The 21629-nt window shown below is 25.9% G+C and overlaps 3 protein-coding genes across 12 annotated transcripts in view; 1 reads left to right on the top strand and 2 right to left on the bottom strand.

Annotated features, from left to right (window-relative positions):
- The window catches only part of LOC122716493 (calcitonin gene-related peptide type 1 receptor-like), a 101522-nt gene that overhangs the window by 42256 nt on the left and 37637 nt on the right, over positions 1 to 21629 (top strand). The gene's annotated exons all lie outside the window — the stretch shown is intronic.
- On the bottom strand, positions 296 to 14774 carry LOC122716461 (UDP-glucosyltransferase 2-like). Of its 6 annotated transcripts, XM_043939603.1 has the most exons (7): positions 14239 to 14276; positions 13213 to 13942; positions 12203 to 12625; positions 11800 to 12031; positions 11282 to 11507; positions 10511 to 10693; positions 4547 to 4720 (listed from the first exon to the last, which is right to left on the bottom strand). In XM_043939603.1, the coding sequence occupies exons 2-7, from the start codon at positions 13609 to 13611 to the stop codon at positions 4687 to 4689; spliced, it is 1497 nt and encodes a 498-aa protein (XP_043795538.1). In that variant the 5' UTR covers positions 13612 to 13942; positions 14239 to 14276; the 3' UTR covers positions 4547 to 4686. The 6 variants fall into 6 exon arrangements, with proteins under 6 accessions (XP_043795497.1, XP_043795509.1, XP_043795518.1 ...); XM_043939562.1 differs by lacking the exons at positions 10511 to 10693; positions 11282 to 11507; positions 11800 to 12031; ... (1 more) ...; positions 13213 to 13942; positions 14239 to 14276 and adding exons at positions 296 to 759; positions 1450 to 1678; positions 1923 to 2154; positions 2756 to 3172; positions 5833 to 5976 and having other exon boundaries at positions 4183 to 4720; XM_043939574.1 differs by lacking the exons at positions 10511 to 10693; positions 11282 to 11507; positions 11800 to 12031; ... (1 more) ...; positions 13213 to 13942; positions 14239 to 14276 and adding exons at positions 296 to 759; positions 1450 to 1678; positions 1923 to 2154; positions 2756 to 3172; positions 5904 to 5976 and having other exon boundaries at positions 4183 to 4720.
- Positions 15369 to 20534, bottom strand: LOC122716484 (UDP-glucosyltransferase 2-like). The gene is made up of 6 exons (XM_043939614.1): positions 20200 to 20534; positions 19464 to 19893; positions 17737 to 18159; positions 17259 to 17490; positions 16761 to 16986; positions 15369 to 15907 (listed from the first exon to the last, which is right to left on the bottom strand). Exons 2-6 carry the CDS (start codon positions 19875 to 19877, stop codon positions 15631 to 15633), a joined length of 1572 nt encoding a protein of 523 aa, XP_043795549.1. The 5' UTR covers positions 19878 to 19893; positions 20200 to 20534; the 3' UTR covers positions 15369 to 15630.

The raw sequence follows: 21629 nt of genomic DNA, 5'->3' as shown, positions 1-21629 counted from the left end.
TGGTTGAATTATTTCACGAGTGGACAGATCTGTCGATAATAATTTAATTAATAATAAAATTATGATATATAATGGTATCCAATGAAATCAATATTTATTATATTGTAAATAATTTTCTAGTAATCTTAATTTAAAAATATTTAATTTTTTTTCCAATCACGACCAATCTGAAAATTTTACAAATGTTTCTCTGAAATCAAAAAAAAAAAAAAAAAAAAAAAAGAAAGAGAAAACAAATCTCAAATAGATATAATTTTAACGTTCATCATCAGAAAGTTAAAAACACAAGAGAAAGTTAATTGAAATTAATATATATTTATAAAATATTTGAATATTTTACTAATTACTATTTACATAAATAAATATATTTATGTAGATAAGCGTATAAAAGTGAATAACATGTAAAACGATACACATTCATACACAATGTACATTCTTAGATACACATTTAAAAGGATTCACTTCATCTTCTTCGACTCTTCTTTGGATTGATTTTTTTTGAAAGGACAAGATTTATATCCGAATACAAAGTTTTTCGCTTTTCGTATCAAGAAAATGACGAGAGAGAAAACTATTACCACACTTAGAACCATGAATCCATAAACGTCTAAAAGACTCTGTTGAAACATGTTGAGGTCTATGGCCGATGATTGCAGAATGTATCCATGTCTCGCCACGTATTCTACCCAATAAATAGCGGTGTCAAGAGCGGTCATGGGTCTATCCTTGAATAATTCTGACAATTTCTGCATATTCGATCTGGAAATTTAATCAATAAAATATTAACGAAAGACGTGGAATTTTTGTTAACGTGGAATTAAAAAATTGAAAAAGAAAGATAATTTTAAATATTTGTTTGTTGTTTTTTTTTTATTTTTATTTAGAAGATAAGATAAACAGATATCGGTTTCGAAAAATCTTAACGATAAGATCTGAGATTGAGACAAATCTGATTAAAAAGTAAAGGTTCTCAATATTTAAAATTCATTCTCTTATTTTCAATTCTGAATAATTACGAATGAATGAAGCTTAAAATTAAAAAATTAATAAACCACTGCAGTATGACAAAACACAGCCAGAGATAATTGTATTAAAGAACGATAAAATAATAATAAGAAAGAAATAGCAAGAAAGTAGAGGAAGACGAAAATACTGAAGAACTAAATAAAAATGGCATCTGCAAAGTACATATTATGCAAAATAGAAAAGTGTGTACCATAAAGAGGAAAGTGAAAAAATGAGAAATTGAAATTGAAATAAATGTCTTTAACCATTTCTTATAACAGAAAATATAAAGTTCAAACATCTTTGAATTCTTAATTAATGTCATGAGTAAGAAAATTAGATGTTTTTCTTTTACATTTGTGGACAATTATTTCTCGATTTCCTTGAATATTATAAATTCAAAAAAATATAATTTTTAGAGAAATTTCAGAGAAATATACGTACTTGTATTTTTCATCGTACAGAACACTTTTAAGTGCATAGTACAAGTTCTCTTCCGTGACATTATGCAACGAGCCAAGATTCACAGCTACATTTTTCCTAGCCATGTTTTGAAGATTCAAGTTTTGATCGCCGAAAAGTGGGATTCCAACCAATGGGATTCCGAAGTAGATCGCTTCTTGCGTCCCCATCAGTCCTCCATGCGTGATGAACGCTTTGAGATTTTGGTGTTCTGAAATTTAAAAGAGAATTAAAATTAGAAAAAAAAAAAAAAATGGATCCGTACAATCTATTCTTCCATTTTCGAATTATGCAAATTAATAATTACAATTTAATGATGTGTGATATTTAAACTCTTTTCAACAAAAAAAAAAAACATATTTAATGATATTTAACGGATGCTTTTTGAAAGACTTTTCAAAGGAATTTATCAGATTCATTGTTGACTGATGTGAGAAAATTATTTAATTACGTACTGAGAACGGATATTTGAGGATACCAAGGTTGTATCATCACGTTATTCGGCAATCCAGGAAGTAGATCCTCTTTTTTCGCGACTTTCATCATTACTCGAACAGGCGCGATCCTCTTGAAAACTTTGTAGAATGTTTCCACGAGGGATTTAGGGAATGTCTCGATCCTCACCATCGAGCCGAACGTGAAATACACGCAACCGTGAGTACTTTCGTCCAACCATTTTTTTAATTCCTATTGGCACAATAAGAATTATTTTTCTTAGAATATAAATCAACGTGAAGAATATTTCTTCGCTTCCCGGATAGGAAGAAAATATTACGACGAAGCGATTATATATAGTCGCGTGTTTAGAGGACACTAAGCTTTTCTGCAACTTCGAATGCATTACGGTAATTGCACGTTGCATCATAATCTCGGTCGATCATCTTAATAGCGCTTCAAGATTATTATTTTTTCGACAAGCTTTATCGTTGTACCCTATTCTTCCTCTAAGTTTCCGATAAAAACTTCAAGTTACACTTTATACAAAATTATAGCCTAATATTATAATTACGTATATTTTAAAATTTTTTTAAAATTTTTCACAATATTTTTCAGAACAAATACGATTTTCTTCAAATACAATTCTTTCGTCAAATCAAATTCTTCACATATTTTTTACAAATTTTAAGTTATTTAAAATTCTTCTATATATAATTTTCTTAATGGCTCATTATTACTTTTCTTGCATTCATTCGATTACTCAAAAAATCTTCTATTCCTCTTTTTTCCCTTCTTCGTTGAACAAACAACAAAATGGAAATATTAAAAATATTTAAGTGAAGATAATCACCGGTGTCAAAGGATCTCCGTCCTCTTTGAGATGTAATCCTCCAACCTCGATGATACCGGTACTTTTGGTAGTGACACCTGCTATACTGTGATGAGAGTTGACAAGGATGAGCGCGAGATTTTTGTACAGTTCAGGTATCTCCGCGTCTAAATCCAGATATTGTTTCACGTAAGCTTTTTGCTTGTTTACATAGTAGTCAGCTTGCAGTATGATCATGTTGGTTATGAAAGTATTCTGCAATCTTTCCCAGAAACTCATCCGTTCTGTGAATGAAGTGAATATACCGGGCGTGATGGCTAAATTTATCGGATTTCCCACTCTGTGGCTTATCCAGTCTATGAAACTGGAAGTGATTATACCGACCACAGGTGTTTTTAGATAAGTACCGAATGCCAAATAGCATGGTGACATGAACAACTGAAAGAAAAAGAAGAATATATATGGAATTATTTGGAAGGATTAGCCTTTTATTAATCGAGATTTCTTTATTGGTCAATGATTGATTAATTAGATTAAGAATGGATTGGACATTTTCCAAGATAAAAGAAATTTCCTGTTTAACTTTCGAGTTATTTGATTAGATGCTGCATTTTTTTTTTTTTTAGAAATAATATAAATATAAACAAGTTTCCAATTTTGTATTACATACTTATAATGATATGTTGCAATTATAAGAAAAAACGTTTTACATTTTTTAAATTAAGGATTTTGCTCTCAATTATTTCTTCAATCGCAAAAGTGAATTTTAAAAAAAAAAATGAATAATTCAATTTTCAATTTCATAAGAAGAAAAAGTTAAATAATAATTATTCATGTATAATAATTAGAAATATAGAAGTACAATGAATTGTTATTAATAATATAAACAATATTGACGTGTCAATATTGAAGTTTCACAATGCATTCCACTGTTGCATTTTATTCTTTCTAATTATGTTAATTAAAACATTGATGATTCATAAGAAAGATATGAATAAGATTAAACATTTTCTATGTTACGTAGATAATTATACTTATACTTATATGTACTTAAATTATTCCAATAATATATCATTTGATAATGAAAATTTATAATTAAATTTATAATTAAATTAGAAATTAAATTAAAATAAAAAAAGATAAAATTTTTTTTAAACATTAGACAAGGTTTTTAATAACTCGTGAACAAAAATTTTTGCAAAAAGAAATATTGTTTGGAATTAGAATCTCAAGAATCTCCTGTTAATCATATTTCATATTTGCCTTCATATTTTTGAGACGATAATTATGATTTTGAATAAGAGAAATCCATTGTTTCAGTGGCAAACATTTGTGATAATATTTCTATCCCATTAAAATGCTTTTTAATATTTGAAAAAGATGAAGAAAATTCATTTACAAAATAAATTGTTTTACAGAGATATAAGGTAAAATTATACAATCCTTACCTCTGTCGCGATAAGATCGTATGGTTCCTTAGGAGGATTCTTTATCAGCTTTTGAATGTAAGGATGTTTCATTAGATCGCACAATTGATCACCCGCCATATAGGTCATCATCGCCAAATTCACGTTACCAAAATTTGTTACATTATCCGCTGTAACATTATTCACCGCGATTTCTAACGATCCCTTCAATGAATATTGATTGTAATTCTTGGGCGGATTTTTTATGGGGAAGTGGGTGTAAATGTCCACGTGATGGCCTCGTTCCGCCAATTTTATCATTAACCGTTCCTCCATTATCCAGTGGCTCTTTCCGGTTATTGGAAATAGGCCAAGAATTCGCAAGCCATCGCACCAACTACACGCTAATATCGCCAGACAAATGGATAATAGCAATCTCATTGTGACGCTTCTTTCCAATTTAATCCTCCTTCTCTTCTTTAAATCAACTCCTATGATTCTGAGCTACGAGAATCGAATAATTCTTCTTCTTCTTCTTCTTCTTCTTCAATAACCTCCGATAATTCTGAACCACGAGAATCTAATATAAATTTTAATTTAATACAATTAAATTTATATATATATTTATATTTATATATGAATTCACTTAGAATCGTTCAAAGATTGAACATTGATTTATTTGGAAAAGTGTTATCAGATCACTTGTTGACCCATGATTGATTTGATGCTGAATGAGAGTTGATGCTTCGAAATTCGAGATGTCATTGCTATCACTTGTTAATTGTGCGTGTTGAACGCCAAGATGGGAGTTGAAGCGCCAAGGTGGGGTAACGTGACGTTTCACTCTTCGTTGAATGGAAAAAGAGGATATATACTTGTTATAGAATTCTTCGAATTTTTTTTCTCACGTTTGCACGAGATGAGATAATAACTGATGATGATTGCCGATTTCATAAAATTACATTTCACGTGGATACGGATTCTTCAATTGTTTGTTGTTTCGATAATAAAAATTGATTTATTTTTCAAGAGGTGATTGCTGATAAAATTGTTAATAATAATATATTTTTAAAGATAACAAAAGGAAATGAATATCAAAGAACGAAAAAAATATTCGAAAAATATTTGTCGAGAATGTCACGACAAATTAAAATTGAAGTTTACATGCATTTTAGCGTCGCATTAATATCTTTAAATATTCGTGATATAATATCTCGTTAATTTGATGTACAATGATCATTGTTATGAATAACATAGATTCTATCACAAAACTTTATTAACATTTTTTTTTTAATTCATTATTGGAAATAGTTTATATAAAATTTTAAAGAAAACGATTCTTTGATTATTTATTAATTGATTGATTTATTAAAAACTCTTATTAACGAATTAATTTTTGTGATCGATTTTTTTCAATTTCTTCGTTTATAAATGAATATTACACGTTTTTTAGTACGCTTATTGCAAAAAATATTGTTATATAATCGTAACTATATATAAACTATATAATCTTATTTATGTTAAGACAAACAGATCGTTTTTAAAAATTTTTTAAAAAAGATTTAAAACATGAATAATACTGAGATTAAAAATTTTGTCTCGAATTGACAATACAATGGGCAATACAATAAAAAAATTTCTTGTTTTAATTAAAATTAGAATCATTTTTTTTTTTGAAACGTAATCACTCACAACAAAATAAAACTTTCACGAATACGAGAATCTTTCTCGAAATGAATATCGAATATCAGAGAATAACATACGATAACACTTATATTCGATCACATTTGTTTTTGAAACAAATTACGTTGAATTAAAGTCGGAGTTGAACTCTTTCTTGCCTGTGCTCTCGAAAGCCAGAGACAGACTAATGGGTTGGATCACGTGTTATTCGTGACCATGAAATCTATTTGTAAAATGACACGATAATATAGATGTGTTCTATATAGATTCAAAATTATGTATCTTGTTATTATTATTATTAAGATTGAGCTAGTATGATATACGATATTAATTCTATTATCGATTTTAAATATTCCTATGATAATAATAATAATAACATTACGATAATAAATATTATATGTTATAGATCGTAGAACACGTACAAATCAATCTTTTAAAATTTATGTATCTGTATAGATATCATAGTGATCATCGTGTACTTTGATTATTATACATATATCGAAAATGTTCAAAAAACAGAGATAATGTAATAAATGAAAAAAAAAAACGAAAGATTTTTAATAATGCAAAAGCGTGAATTAAATAAATTTAAACATAAAAAAAATAATTAGTTAAAGTATAAGAATTCGAGAAAGATATGAATTTTTGAACTCATATTTTGAATTCATCAAGAATGAAGATTAAATTTTGTGATAAAATAGAATTATTTTTAAAATAATGATAAATATATATTGTGATATTTTTTTGAATTTTGAAAGAAGAAATGTGGATGTGGCAAAAGGAAGGGAATAGTTTTATGTAAGAATCTTCAAAAACAGAAGGAATTCAAGACTCACACAAATCGGTTTCTCTCGTATCAAAATTTAAAAGTCTGTATCTTGAATTTATAGGTTAATATGTCATCACATCCTTTCTTTATTACTTTAGCCAATCTCTAATCTTTAGTCTTTCCTTAATCTTTTATATTTTAATTTCAGAAAGATTATTATATATTTTTTCTCCTTTTTCTTCTCTGTTCTATCTTCATTTTTTCTCTATTTTATTTATTCTTATTTAATTCTCATTTAATTCTTATTTAATTTTTTTATTTAATTAGTATTTCTAAAATGAAACAATGTTTGTACATTAAATGCTTCTATCTTGTAAAATTTTAAAAAAAATTTTCTGAATTTATCAGAAAATACCTCATATAAAACATCGATTCTTTTATATTTTTTCTTTTGAATTTGATTTAAGAGATCATGACTCCACAAATTTATAAATATTAAATTCCGATAAATTGAGTGCATGATAATGATAAGAAATCATTAATTTTTTATTTGAATTCTTCAAGTATCTTCATCATGAGAAATTAATTTGTACTTAGTGAGCATTTTTATACGAGATAAATATTATTTCATGTAATCCATTCAATTTACCCACAGAAGAGGAAAATTTTATCAAAAAAATCAAAAAAATAAGTAAATAAATAAATTTAGCAACTTTCCACTTTCATTCAAAGGAACCATTCATTCATTTCTGATTCAAAGATTTCTCCATTGATGGAATTAACAAAACGTTGACATAAAAAAAAAATAGAATTTTAAAAATCATTCAATCATTCAATCGCAATCAAAAATTAAATTCCATTATCCACTCATCATTACAATATCATATTTCGATCAAAATCGTAAAAACAAGGAATCGAGTTCAATTTTCTTAAATCCATTCATTCCGAAGATTTATCCTTATCTTTCCACTTCATCCTCCGATTTTCGAATGTCTCGAAATCTTTCCTTTGTTTTTTCCCCATACATTCCATACACGAAACGGTGTCGATGTTTCTGCTCGATCGGCCAGGAATTTTTCTGGAAAAATAGCGTCACAAATCAGTGACTTTTTCCCGCGATCCATACATCCGATCGATGGATCCAGGTCTTCGGAAAACGCGATTCGCGGGTTGATCGTGCGAGCTCAATCTAAACGTGATTTGCGGTTTCACGGTTTGGAATTTATGGCGGCAACTGACTTTAACGGATATTCTCCTAACGTTGTCTTCTATGTTATTTGAATCACGAACAGGTCTCGCTTTTTGCGGAGAGAAACTGAACGAAGAGAAAGAAGAAGAAAGGAGAGTATAGAAGTGTTGACCCGATATTATTATTCTCCATTGGAACAAGAGAGATAGTTTAGATTCAATATCCGATATGAAATTAGAAGGAATTATTGCTTAATTTGATAAATCGAATGATTGGATTATGGATCTGTGTTGAAAGATAATTAAAATTTGGAATTGTGTTACATTCACTGATGAAATTGGATATGTTGAATTATTTTATTATTTAATTCAATTGGAATTTTAATTTGTTTGTAACGTAGTAGTTAATCATTGGTTTTTTGTGCAATGGATTATTCGAGTGAACAGGAAAAGGAATTAATTTATAATTAATTGGATCATGATTAGAATAATTTGGATTATATTTTAATTACATCATTTAATTTTAGTTTATGTTTAATTAATATTATTATTCAAGACACGAAACACGAAAGTATAAATAAAAATGTATTAATTACGATAGAATTTCTTGTATTTATTAAATATTACTTTTTCTATATTGATCGAATCCATGATTGATGAATAAAATTGATGAATTTTTATCGTGGATAAGATAAATGAAAAATTCAAGTGTAATTCGTATCAATTCGCAAATCACATTTATCTGAATTAATCGAATTATTTATGATTATCATTCGGTAATAAATAGCAATTATATATATAAAATGGAGCATACATTTTTAATTAATTTTGTAACGTAATTGTTTATCAAACAATTTGTAATGATTTATGTTTTTCCCTGATATCCATTGTTATAATTCACTGAAAAATATCGGTAAGATATAATCGATTTAGATGAAATGGATTTCTTCGATAATTCATACTGCAGATTTTCAGAATCTATAATAGTCTTATTTAAATAAGTCTTATTTGCTAGAGCATAATTGGCATGTGTTAACTTAGTTAACTTAGTTAAGATAAACGAAAGATAAAGATTCCTTCTTTCACAAATAGAATTCAGAATGTTAAATATATAAGAAGAAAGAAATAAGAAAACATAATATATTACTCTTAAACTTTAAATTAATATTAAACTCCCTGAATATTGATAATACAGAAATTTAAAAAATTTGAAATATGATTTTAAATTAATTCTAAAATCATCGATGAAAATCGTTGATTATCTTCTTATATTTTATGTTTCTATAACTTATCGAATTGTATATTCATACCTTTGTCTTTTTATTTTATTATTTTCTTTTCAGCATCAACAAAATATATAAAAATATATCTTTTATTTTTTTCTTATCAATAATCATAATATATCTAATAATGCTGAACATATATTTTATCCCTTTTAAAATATCTTATCCCTTTTAAATTATCTTCATATTGATATTTAATAAAAATTATTATATGATATTTCTCCAATAATTGTTACAAATACACAATACACAAAGACATCATAAATACAACTTATATTTGTATTATTGATAACAGAAATTTATTATCAATCGAAAATAAGTTTTAGATAAATGTATTTAATTGATATTAGATATTAAATTATGATATGATTAAAAATAATAACTTATGAATGAACATGTAGTGTTATAAATGCAATAAAATTTATAAAATTAATAGTAATAAATAATTTATAATATTCAATATTAATATATACGAATAACTAATAATTCAAATATATATAATAATCAATTAATTGCTATATATATACGACGATAATTGGAAAATTTTAATTTCAATGAATTTTAATTTCAATGAAGAATAATCTTTTCAGATGCTTAAGAAATTCAATGAAAATTTTCAAATAATAAAATACATATACTTTGATATTTTATCGTGTGCTTTAACATTTTTATTGGTTCATGGTATACAAACCATAAATTTTAATGGATGGAAGTGTAGTGAATAGCAACACGTATTATAAAATATATAAAATATATTTTCAAAGTTAAATCGTTACCGTGAATTTTTCATGCTCTTCCATAAAATCGTGAAAAGTCAAAACATGTTTGACATGATGTCAGAGACAAAAATCAATCGTATATTTGGTCAATTAAATGTGAAAAAATTTTAAATTATTACGAATAAATATTCTCTAAATATTATTCTATTAAATTATGGAATATATTTTAATTTTTCAGAAAATAATTCAAAAGAGATTACAATATTACATTATATAAGATTGTAGATAATTTGTTTTATTGATTTTTATTTATTCTAAGCATTAATAATTAAAAAATGTATCTAATACATAACCTTAAAACTATTATATTAAAGCTATCAACTTATTGTCAAAATATTCTATTATTTTTCACGATTTTTTAACACAATCGCGTGTCACGAAATTAAAAATTATTTTAACCATTATGCCACTATTCAATTTCTAATTTTAATAATTCTGAATAATAAAATAATCATCTAGTTAAATTTAAAAACCTTTCGAAAGGACAAGAAGAGTCATAAGATGAATAATTAAAATTATAAATTTAAAACAGAAACAAAGAATTTCAATAATTTTAATAATTCTAAGAATCTTAAGATATTTTTTTCTTTTGTGGCACAATGAAACTCGAATTTATTAAACGATATATGAATCGTAATCCTATCGTCAGAAGATAAAGTACTACTAACGCCACTATCAAGAGGAATCCGCAAACGTCTAATAGTTCCAATTGCCACCACGTTAGATCCATCGCAGGTGATCTGAGCACAGTTGATCCATATTTGATAATATATTCGATCCAATAAATTGCAGTATCCGCAGAATTCATTGGTCGATCTAAAAACTTCTTTGAAAGTTCCTTTATCGCTTTTCTGAAAGACAAACATGCGTTAAGATAATAATATTTCACAATTCATGATAATAATGAACTCAGCGAAATTTTTCATGTTGCACAATATCTTATTTTTCGTGTCAAAGAATAAAATAATACAATATATCAAAATAAAGATATTATTCCATAGTTTTAATCCTTATGAATCTTTTTATGATGATAATCTTTTTTATGTGATTGATAAAATTTGTCGTTTATGATAATTTAGGATTTTTATTTATCAAATATATTTCAATTCGTCGTGGACCAAACATATAGTAAAATATATTTTAATTGCAATTTTTTTAATTTGTATATTGTGAAAAAATAACGATGAGATAACAAAGATATTTAACAAAGTTTTGAAATATTCTTTAAATGAAATTCAATGATGTAAGGATGAGTGAGGATGATGTAATTTCGTTAACATTAAGCGAAGATTCTTTTTGGTGAAGGCTTCTATAAATATAAAAAGGTGAAAAATATCCTTCAAAAATTATGAAACGAACAATTACATCGAATGGTATATGGTGAAAAGTTAATAAAGTTCGATGGAAAATAACTTAAAAAAATGAAAAAACATACGTACTTGTATTTAGGATTATTTAAAATTTCATTCAAGGCGTGATCCATTTCTTCTTGAGTTAGACTAACAATTTTTAATTTTATTGCAATGTTCAATCGAACGTAGTTATCGATATTTATAAACTGATCAGCAAACAAAGGTATACCGATCATTGGAACTCCATAATGAATAGCTTCTTGGCTTCCCATAAGACCTCCATGCGTGATGAATGCTTTTATATTCGGATGCTCTACAAAAATAAAAAATCGATTCCATTTTATTGCTAGAAATTAATGGAATAAAAATTTTCTATGAATATTTATTTTTCAAAATCCCATTATAACCCATTACTCAAAATATCAACTTTAAATAAAAATAATTTTGGACAAGAAAACGCGACAGATCTTTAATTTGACTTAATAGAAAATAAAAATTCGGTATTTGAAGTATTTCGAAGTTGGAATGGATCCAAGTTTTAAAATTTTATTTCTTCTATTGCAATCATTCAATTTGTGCAATTTGTTTACAGACAATGAACTTACTGAGAACTTTGACTTGCGGTATCCACGGTAAAATGTAGACGTTCTCCGGCAAACCAGGCGGAAGTTTGTCCGATTTTGCTATTTTCATCAACACACGAACAGGTGCTATTTTCCTCATAGAATCGTAAAAGATTCGAAGGGTTTCGATCGGGAATGATTCGATCATCACCATCGAACCGAACGAGAAATAGATAAATCCGTGTTCGCTCTCGTTCATCCATTTTTCCAGACTCTACAATCAATTTTTTTTTAACATTTTCTCATACCATCTATTATTTTATTTAAGAAAAATACTTTAAATTATCTAAATTTGTAAGAAATCTTTTTATACAATATAATAGACAATATAATAGCGTTTTCTTCTCACGGAAAAATGAATGGATAGAGATAAAAAAATACTTACAGGTGATAATAATACTGTCTCGTCATCGTGTACGTGCAATCCTCCGACTTCTATGAGTGCCGGATTCAAGTTTTTAATACCATTTGTCGATATATGCGAATTCACTAAGATTATCGACATATTCCTCTCCAAATCTCTGATATTTCGCGCATCGGGTTTAACGTATTTCCTCATAATCTCCGTCTGCTTAACCGTCACATGGTTGAACACCCATATCGAGTAAAGATTGTCCAAAAAATTGTACATCCTCTGCCAGAAATTCATATTCTGGGAATAGGAAAGTAAATTGTGCGGCACGTATGCAAGATTGTGAGGGCATCCGATGTAATCGTAGGACCACGGGTAGAGCACAGAGCTGCTCACTCCTATCATCGGTACTTTCAGAACGTCGGCTATTATACCGAAACAGTGTGCACCGAATATCTGAAACGAGAACGATTTTCGAGATTTCATTTTGCATCTTTAAATTTTTCTACGATTCTGTTTCTAAAGAAAGATGATAAGATAAAGAGAAAATAGTAGATAGTAATAAATAAGAAAAAAAGAAAAAAAAGGAATTGTACAATTTATGATAAAATTGTATAAAATTATGGAACATTTCTTTTCAACGAATCTCATCTTGAGATTATTCGTGGAATATTATATATTTTTATTTTGATTCTAGAAGACAAATCAAAAGTTGCTATGAACAAAAATATGTATGAGTTAATTAATTTTGTGAAGTGAGATGGTGATATGAACACAATTGTTTATAATTTATATAATAAACAAATTTTCTCGTCACACCACTTTTGAATCAATTTTAATTTCTAGAATGAAAATCTTCTTCGAATATTCCCACGAATGTGTTAACACTCTTTGTTATTTCAAAAATAATGAATACCGTATTCGGATCAGTTATTTTTTTCTGATTGTTATAAAGATATATTCTTCTATTTTAGCAACAGTCACAAATAGTCAATTCATTGTATTTTTCTTTTTTCTCTCTTGTGTAATCTTACAATTCATACCTCCAAGATGATCGCGTCGTAAGGCGGGTTTTTAGGCGGATCGTGTATTAATTCCTGTATCTTCGGATGTTTCAAAAATTCGCAAATCATATTTCCTGCCATTTGTCCCACGATGAAGGGAGCTGATACAATGAACGAATTTTGTATCTCGTGAAAAGTTAAATTGTTTATCCATGACGAAGATACGGGAAGCACAATAAGATCTGTATAATTTGGATACGGTTTCTTCAAGGGGAACGTGGAGATCACGTCAACTTGATGGCCCTTTTTGGCCAGAATCTTCATCAGTCGTTCGAACATCATGAAATGACTCTTTCCGTTGAAAGGAAACACTCCTAATATTCGGTATCCGTAACATACCGATAGTATCGCGCAAAAAAATACTATTGATAGTTTCATAGTCACTTGGAACAATTGATTTTATTTTAAAATTATTATTATTATTATTATTATTGATGAAAGATTAAAACGTAACTCAACGACGAAATAAATTATTTCATTTATTTATTTATTTATTTTAAATTTCAATTTCAAATCGACGATGAGAATTTCAAATATGCGATGAGAATGGATCACACGTCTGTTTGAATTTCGAATTATATATCACTGTATATATTGTTATTTTTTTTTTTCACAGAAATTTACGAGTTTTCTTTAAAAAAAAAAAAAATCTCCTTATTGTCAACAAATATATTTTATACGGCCTCTTCCGTTTGATATCCAAGTTTTTCTAGAAATGAAGAATTAAGTAAATGTAAGAAAAATATAAGAGATTTATATAATGTAACAAAGTTTTAAAAAATTGTACACTAACTGAAATCATTATCATAGTGAGATAATTATGTTTGAAGATGACTATGAGAAAAGATTACGTTTAAAGAAATATTTGAAACCTTTTGAACTCTTATATTCATTAAGCATGAAACGATAAATTTCAAAATGTTAAAATGTTAAAATAATGTAATAGATTGTAGGTGATAGCCTTTATTGATAGCCTTTCTCCAAATTATATTTTATTTAACTTACTTTTTTACATTTAAACCAGATATGTTGAATATTTTTATTTTTTTTATGTTCGAATAATTTTAACCAATGATTTATTATAATTTTATTTTAATCTCTTTGCAATTAACAAAAGATATTGCATGCATATATAAATTCGTACCACTGCATGGACGAGATATTTCGACACGATAATTTATTCGACGAAATATCATGCATACAAAAGCTATGAGGCAAGGTATTTCACAAGTTTGAATATCGTTAATAGAACCTAAGAATTAATACCGATTCTCGATCTTGGTAAATAAATAAACACAAGAGATCCTTGTTCGTGGCTTCATATTAACGATATTGTATTGTTGCAATATCTTGTCTATGATTGCAAAATGATAAATTTTTGATAAATATTACTAAACAGAATTATAGCACTCGTTACTCTTCGTGAAGATATTAAAAGAAAAAGTTGAAAGTATTATGGATATTTTTTTTATAAGAACGCTGTATACGACTGACAGATCGTCGAATAATCTATTCGGATTGAATAGTTGTGAGGAACTATGAAAGACACGAAATATTGCAATTTTGTCAACGTCAGGTCAATTAGTGGCAAATTATACATTTTTCATTATCGTGCATTTATTGCATTTTCCAGTAAATTGGATGACTAAGTATGAAATATAGTTTTATAAGCATATTTATTATTTTGATAATATATAATATATAATAACCTAGAATAACGTATTTAAAGTTAAAAGAGTTTAGAAAGAAAAAGAAGAATACTTGAATTTAAGAAATCAAGTGATTAAATTTTTTTGTACTCTTTTTTTTTGAACTCTTGAGAGTTCGATCAATTGGAAATGAAAATAATATAAGGAAGTAATTTTTAATAAAAACTTAATCAAACACTATATAATTTAATGTTAAAGTGTATTTTCATTTTTATTCATATTTCTTTTTAATTATTCATACATTATGTGTGTATACGAAGTAAATATTGTAAAAAGAAAGAAAAAAACTAATACTTTATAAATTATTATATTATTATAATTATTATTATAATTATCATATAACAATGTTTCCTTATTATATTATTATATATTATATAATAATTATTATATTATTATATTATATTATTATATTATTATATAATTATATTACACTCTCTTATGTATTATTTTATTAATTATATAAATTTCTATTATTACAACTCTTGTTATCTTGTTGTTGATAAAATTATTGAAATTTTCAAAAATCCTCTCTATCATTCTATCATTCATTCATTGATACGTATTTAAAATAATAATTTTATTTTATTTTATAATTTTCGAAGGAAACAACGATCCTTTATTTGCATGCATACTACATACATCATTAACTTATAGTTATTAATTTCATTTATATTTTTCATAATTTCTTTCAGTTCGTTTTCCTTTTCGTTTGAATTCCGATCTTAAGGAAATGTCGAAATAAAAATTTCAAAAGTGTTACGAGAAAATAAATCATTAGAACGAAACACGCGATTAAGAAAGTGAAAACATCGATCAAATACAATTTCCACCAGGGTAGATCCACCGCGTGCGATCTCAAAGTTTGCGGCCCATTTCTTATCACATACTCGATCCAATAAATGGCGGTATCCATCGCGCTCATTGGCCGATCTTTGAATATTTTTGATATTTTCTTTGCGGATTCTCTGAAAAAAAAAAGAAAAAGAAAATTGTTTTTTATCTAATCTTATCTCATCTGATGTAAAATTAATAATTATATTATATGAATATTATATGATTACAATAATATGTTTGGTAGTATGATCAGGATTTATTGTTTTAGCATAATCTTGCTTTAACGTATTGTCGTGATATATGTCACTGATAATACACAATTTGTACAATGTACTGAATAAATTATTTTTGATATTATTATCGTTTGAATAATTGTATATAGAACAATCTAAATAAAGTATTATTAAAGTGTTATTTAATAATAATAACAATAATTTCAATGTGTTTCTTATAAAGATATTCGCTTGACTTATATTCTTTTATTTTTCATTTATTTTTTTTTTTTTTGTAAAGAAATTGTAATAATTTAATATTTCCTTTTAGGAAAATTAATCTTTTATTATAATATTTTAAATATATCATATTTATTGTGTTATGTATTATATGATATATAGTTAGTATTATTATAACTGTTTTAATTTCAATGGAATAAAGTAGAAAATTATTTCAAAAGATAATATACTCGTCTCAAGAAAATTTAGATGAAGTTAAAGAAGGTTAAAAGTTAGATAATAATTATTAGAGATATATTATTATGCATCATCATGATAAACACAATTACGTGATGAGTATAATCTATTGAAGAATTAATCTCAATTTTTGAAAAAATTGTAAATAAGAGTGAAATCACTAAGTGCAATATTATGATTCAGCATGTTATTTAATAATTATTATGATGACAATCACAATGAACATCACAATATTTATATAAACAATGATTTTTTAATTTTCTATAGAATATCTAAATTATTTAGAATATTTTACCTGTATTTAGGATCATGTAAAACAGCATCTAAAGCAGTATTTATGACATCCTCGTTGATGTTGTCGATATCTATTGCAACAGCTATATTCTTCTGGGCCAAGGTATAGATGTTCTTTTTTTGATCAGAGAATACAGGTATTCCTATCATAGGGACTTCATAATAAATGGCTTCCTGAGTTCCTCCAAAGCCTCCATGCGTTATGAATACTCGCGTATTTTTATGTCCTGTGAGAAATAAGATCTTTTAATCCAATATGATCCATAAATTACGCGCTACTCTCTGTAACTTTCTTTGGATCTTGGTTGGTTTTACGATTCTCCATATATTAAAAAAATTTTCTTTGAAACTGCTTTTATTACTTCTCATTAACTTCTTTTAATCATTCTTGAAGAAGATATTCGTTTAAAGAAAAGCAAAATTCTGAATTAATAAATTGTATAATATAATATACGTTTATGTTTTTTTTTTTTCTAAAAAAAATATGTGATTTATTTACTTAAAACAGCAATCTGAGGGATCCAAGAGAACGTCATCGCGTTACTGGGTAAACCAGGAGGTAACTTGGTTGAATTGGCACATCTTATCAACACTTTTATTGGTGATATTTTCGCGAACGATTGGTAAAAGATTGATATCATCTCTTTTGACATCTCTTCGATGGCCAATATGGAGCCCATTGAGAAATACACCAATCCATGATTTGCTGAATCCATCCATTCCTTCAATTCCTATAAAACGAGAAACTATTCCTTATCGTTTCCCTTTACTGGAGAGGTGATGGAATGATTGGTTTAAAAAAATTAAAAAAAATTAGAATAAAATTTTAAAGAAAATTATAAAAGTAAGTTTGAGCAATATTTTAAAAAAAGAAAAAAAAATGAGATCTTTCTATGAGGAAAATTCACAGAGAATAAGAACTTCAAAATTCTCAAAAAAAATGATTAGGAAAAAGCAAAAACTTTTCAAAATCTTACCGGATTTACTTTCTGATCGGATTCAACGATGTGTAATCCACCAACTTCGACGATAGCTGGCGTGACCGCTCTGATCCCGTGATAACTGTGATGTGAGTTCACTATAGCCAGGCTCACGTTTCTTTCCAATTCTCTGATATCTGGTATATTCGGTAAACCTAGATATTTTCTCATTATATCGGTTTGATCGCTCGTGTAATAGTAAAATTTTTGCTCTTCCTTGTAATTAACGATGAAATTCCACAGACGATCGAGGAACGTATCCACTACAGGATAATCGTTATAATGTCCCGAAAAGAAGCCATAATTCAATGGACTTCCCATAAAATTATCGATATAGGGCATTTCCAGAAACGATACTGCAATAGCCACTGGTGCGTTCAACAAATGACCAAATCCCAAATAACACGGTGAGGCGAAATACTGAGAAAAGAAAAAGTATATGTATAATTCCTCGAAGTTTAACATTATAATATAGAAATCTTAATTAAAAATAAATGTTGATTATCATAATTTCTAAATTATTGCTAAAATTAATTTTACGTATACGTTTTTTCTCGTTAAAAAATAATTTTCTTATTTACAAAAAAAAAAAAAAAAAAGATTAAATTAACATTAAAAAGTTACCATTACCATTAAATATCATGTTCCAATTAAATATCGTAAAATAGTTAAAAAATTATGCAACAATGCTTGGACAATGGACTCTATGTTATTCGTATCTTATATTGATTTTTTGCATTATAAAAATTAATGATACTTTTAACGTTAATTTATAACGTTAATTTATAACGTTAATTTATATTTTCATTACGAATGCACGTGATAAAAAATAAATTATATAAATTTTATTTTGAAATAATGAAGAAATATAAGTCATTCGTCACTAACATTGTTATCGATGCATTATCAATTTTTGAGGCAATTATAAAAAGGTTTAATATTTACTTGATTAAATTACATAATAAAGTATAATATAACGATACTTATATAGATAGAAAAAAATTGAAAGATAAAGTTTATTTTAACCGTGCATAAATTATGATAAATAAATAAATTTTCAAAATGAATTTTTATAATTCGGAATTAATAAATTGCATTAAAGTTAAATAATACTAAAACATTAATATATTCGAAAATGTATATTAGAATATTACAAAATATACATGTTAAAATATTTTTACATGTTTCACAATATTATATAATATTCACATATATATATATAAACATTATGACCTTTAATCAAATATTTTTTATAGAAAATCTTATCTTTACAATTTTGCAATTTTCTAAGTAAAAATTAATAATGTTATTTTTAACATAATTCGTTAAACATAACGTAATTCCATATAATTAGTACAGCCTCTAATTATCGACTAAATTAAAATTTATTAATTTAATCGTTTTAATAATTTAATAATTTTAATAATTATCATAAATATTATTATTTAATAATCTTAATAATTTTTTTTTAAATTAAATATTTGATATTTAAATTATTTTAATTTTTTTATAAATATAGATAAATAAAACGTTTATCGGAAATAGTAACGCAAATAACATCATTTTTTTAATAAGATCATATTTTATTTTATATCTATTTATATTTATTTTTATTTATATCTATTTATATTTTATTTTTTAGAAATATACTTGAAATATTGAAAAATATATAATTATTACTTTCGTTAATTTTAAATTATAATTAATTATAATCAATAATTTACCTCTGTAATTATGAGATCGTAAGGTGGATCGTTGGGTGGGTTTTTAATGAATTTTTGCATCTTTTCGTTGCCCATTAAGTAGCATAAAGAAGTACCAAAATCTGTAGCCATATAATATATGAGTGATCGATCTAACATCTGGGCAAAATCAATGGTGAAACTGCTCACTATTGTTTTCCTCGTTCCATTTAAATCAATAATGTCCGTGTAATTAGGAATCGGTTTCTTCAATGGAAAATGGCTGATCATGTCGATTTGATGTCCTTTATTCGCTAGTCCCTTGCACAGGGCCTCGAACATTATAAAATGACTTTTTCCGTTGTACGGGAAGAGGCACAAAATTCTATAGGCATCGTTTATATGTGTGGAAAGAGCCAATGTTAGGAAAAACAATAATACTTTCTGGCATCTCATTTTCTTATTTTCATATCTGGAAAAAAATTATTCGATCGATTATTAAAAGCATTTGAAAAACATGTTCAAGTTTTAAACTTGATTTTTAATTTTGATCTCATTCACTTCTTCTTTTTATATGTTGAAAATTTTTCAAAACTTTAAAAATTATTTGAAAATTCGAAAAAATTTAGAATCGAAGACATATATACTTCATACATTGAACCAAATTGCATGATTTTTATTTATCAATTTTATTCACATCATAATTTATTCACATCATTTTACATATAGAGAGAAGTAAAAAAATACACATTCGATTTATAATTTTTATATAACTTACACTCTTTTATTAGCACTCTTTTATTCTTATTAATCTTCTTTATGATTAAATCTCATTAAATTAGATGCACACCAAATCCGTTAATTGATTTTAGATTTCATTAACAACGTTTAATTAGATTTCATGGTATATTTTAATCACATTTAAGTTAATATAGAACGATTAAAATGTATTTTTCATCACTTTTTTTTTATTGATACGATAACACGTAAATATTTTTTATCCAGAGAAGTTCAATGTACTAAAATTAAAAAAATCAATTTAAAAAGAAAGATTTTTCGTATTTCCTACACAAGTAAATACTAAAGAGTGTAGAATATAACTGTAGAATATGATTGTAGAATAATCCTTGTTTCTATCACTTGACTTCTCGAGAATTACTTAAATAATTTATGTTGACGTATCAAGATAAGTATACTATAGTAGTTCAGGGGCGGATTAAGCAAACTAAGGACCTTAATGATAAAATATATGGAATTTTTAAAAAGTTTTAGTATATGAATATACTAAAGTTTAGTATATAGTATATAATATAGTATATAGTATGTATACTATATACTATATAGTATATAGTATGTATACTATATACTATATAGTATATAGTATATAATATATATATATATATATATATATATGTATAAATCTATATAAATAAATGAATATATGTATACTTAAGTATTAAGAAAGTGTAAAAAGAAAAATAAGCAAATTATTATAATTATAATTACAATCATTATCATAATTATTTGTTAATCAGCGATTATTTAAAAATGGATAAAAAAAATATTGAACCCATAAAATAATAAAAATTTTGAACAAAATTTTATAATAAAATAAAATAATATTGTTTTGATAAAATGGATAATATATATATAGTTCTACAATATATAGAACTTATTAGAATAATTATCCATCATTATATTAATTAGAAATTTCTAAAAATCTTGCGAGAACAAAATGAAATAAAATCTATTATTTAAAGATGCATATTATTACGGCACCTTATCATTAAAATTTATAAAGATAATTTTCTTTCCTTCTCAGAAAATAGGAATTCTTTCTGTAAATATTCATTATGTAAATAATATTTTATAATTTATGATATAAATTTTTTAATTTATAAATACACGTTAAGTATGTAATATCTCAAAAACAAAGAAACTTTTTTCTCTAATTTTTGTATTAATAATATTAACTGTTATATAAATAGATATTTTAAATATTAATATTATTCTTTTTGTAAATGAAACAAGAAAAAAAGAGAGATAACAATTATCTTGAAAGTTCATATAGCAAAGACAAGCAATATATGGATAATAATTCGCTTCCTGAAACAAAGTCAGGAGAGTTAAACTCAGTAGAGTCTCAAGTTAGGATCATCATTTCAGAAATACGTATATCTTATTGTTAATGGTTCGTTATTTCGAAAT

This window comes from Apis laboriosa, unplaced genomic scaffold (assembly GCF_014066325.1).
Source record: "Apis laboriosa isolate Shangri-la unplaced genomic scaffold, ASM1406632v1 scaffold113_cov153, whole genome shotgun sequence".
Classification (NCBI taxonomy): domain Eukaryota; kingdom Metazoa; phylum Arthropoda; class Insecta; order Hymenoptera; family Apidae; genus Apis; species Apis laboriosa.
The sequence above is the reverse complement of the archived record's forward strand: the minus strand, read 5'-3'. Positions and strand labels throughout refer to the sequence as shown.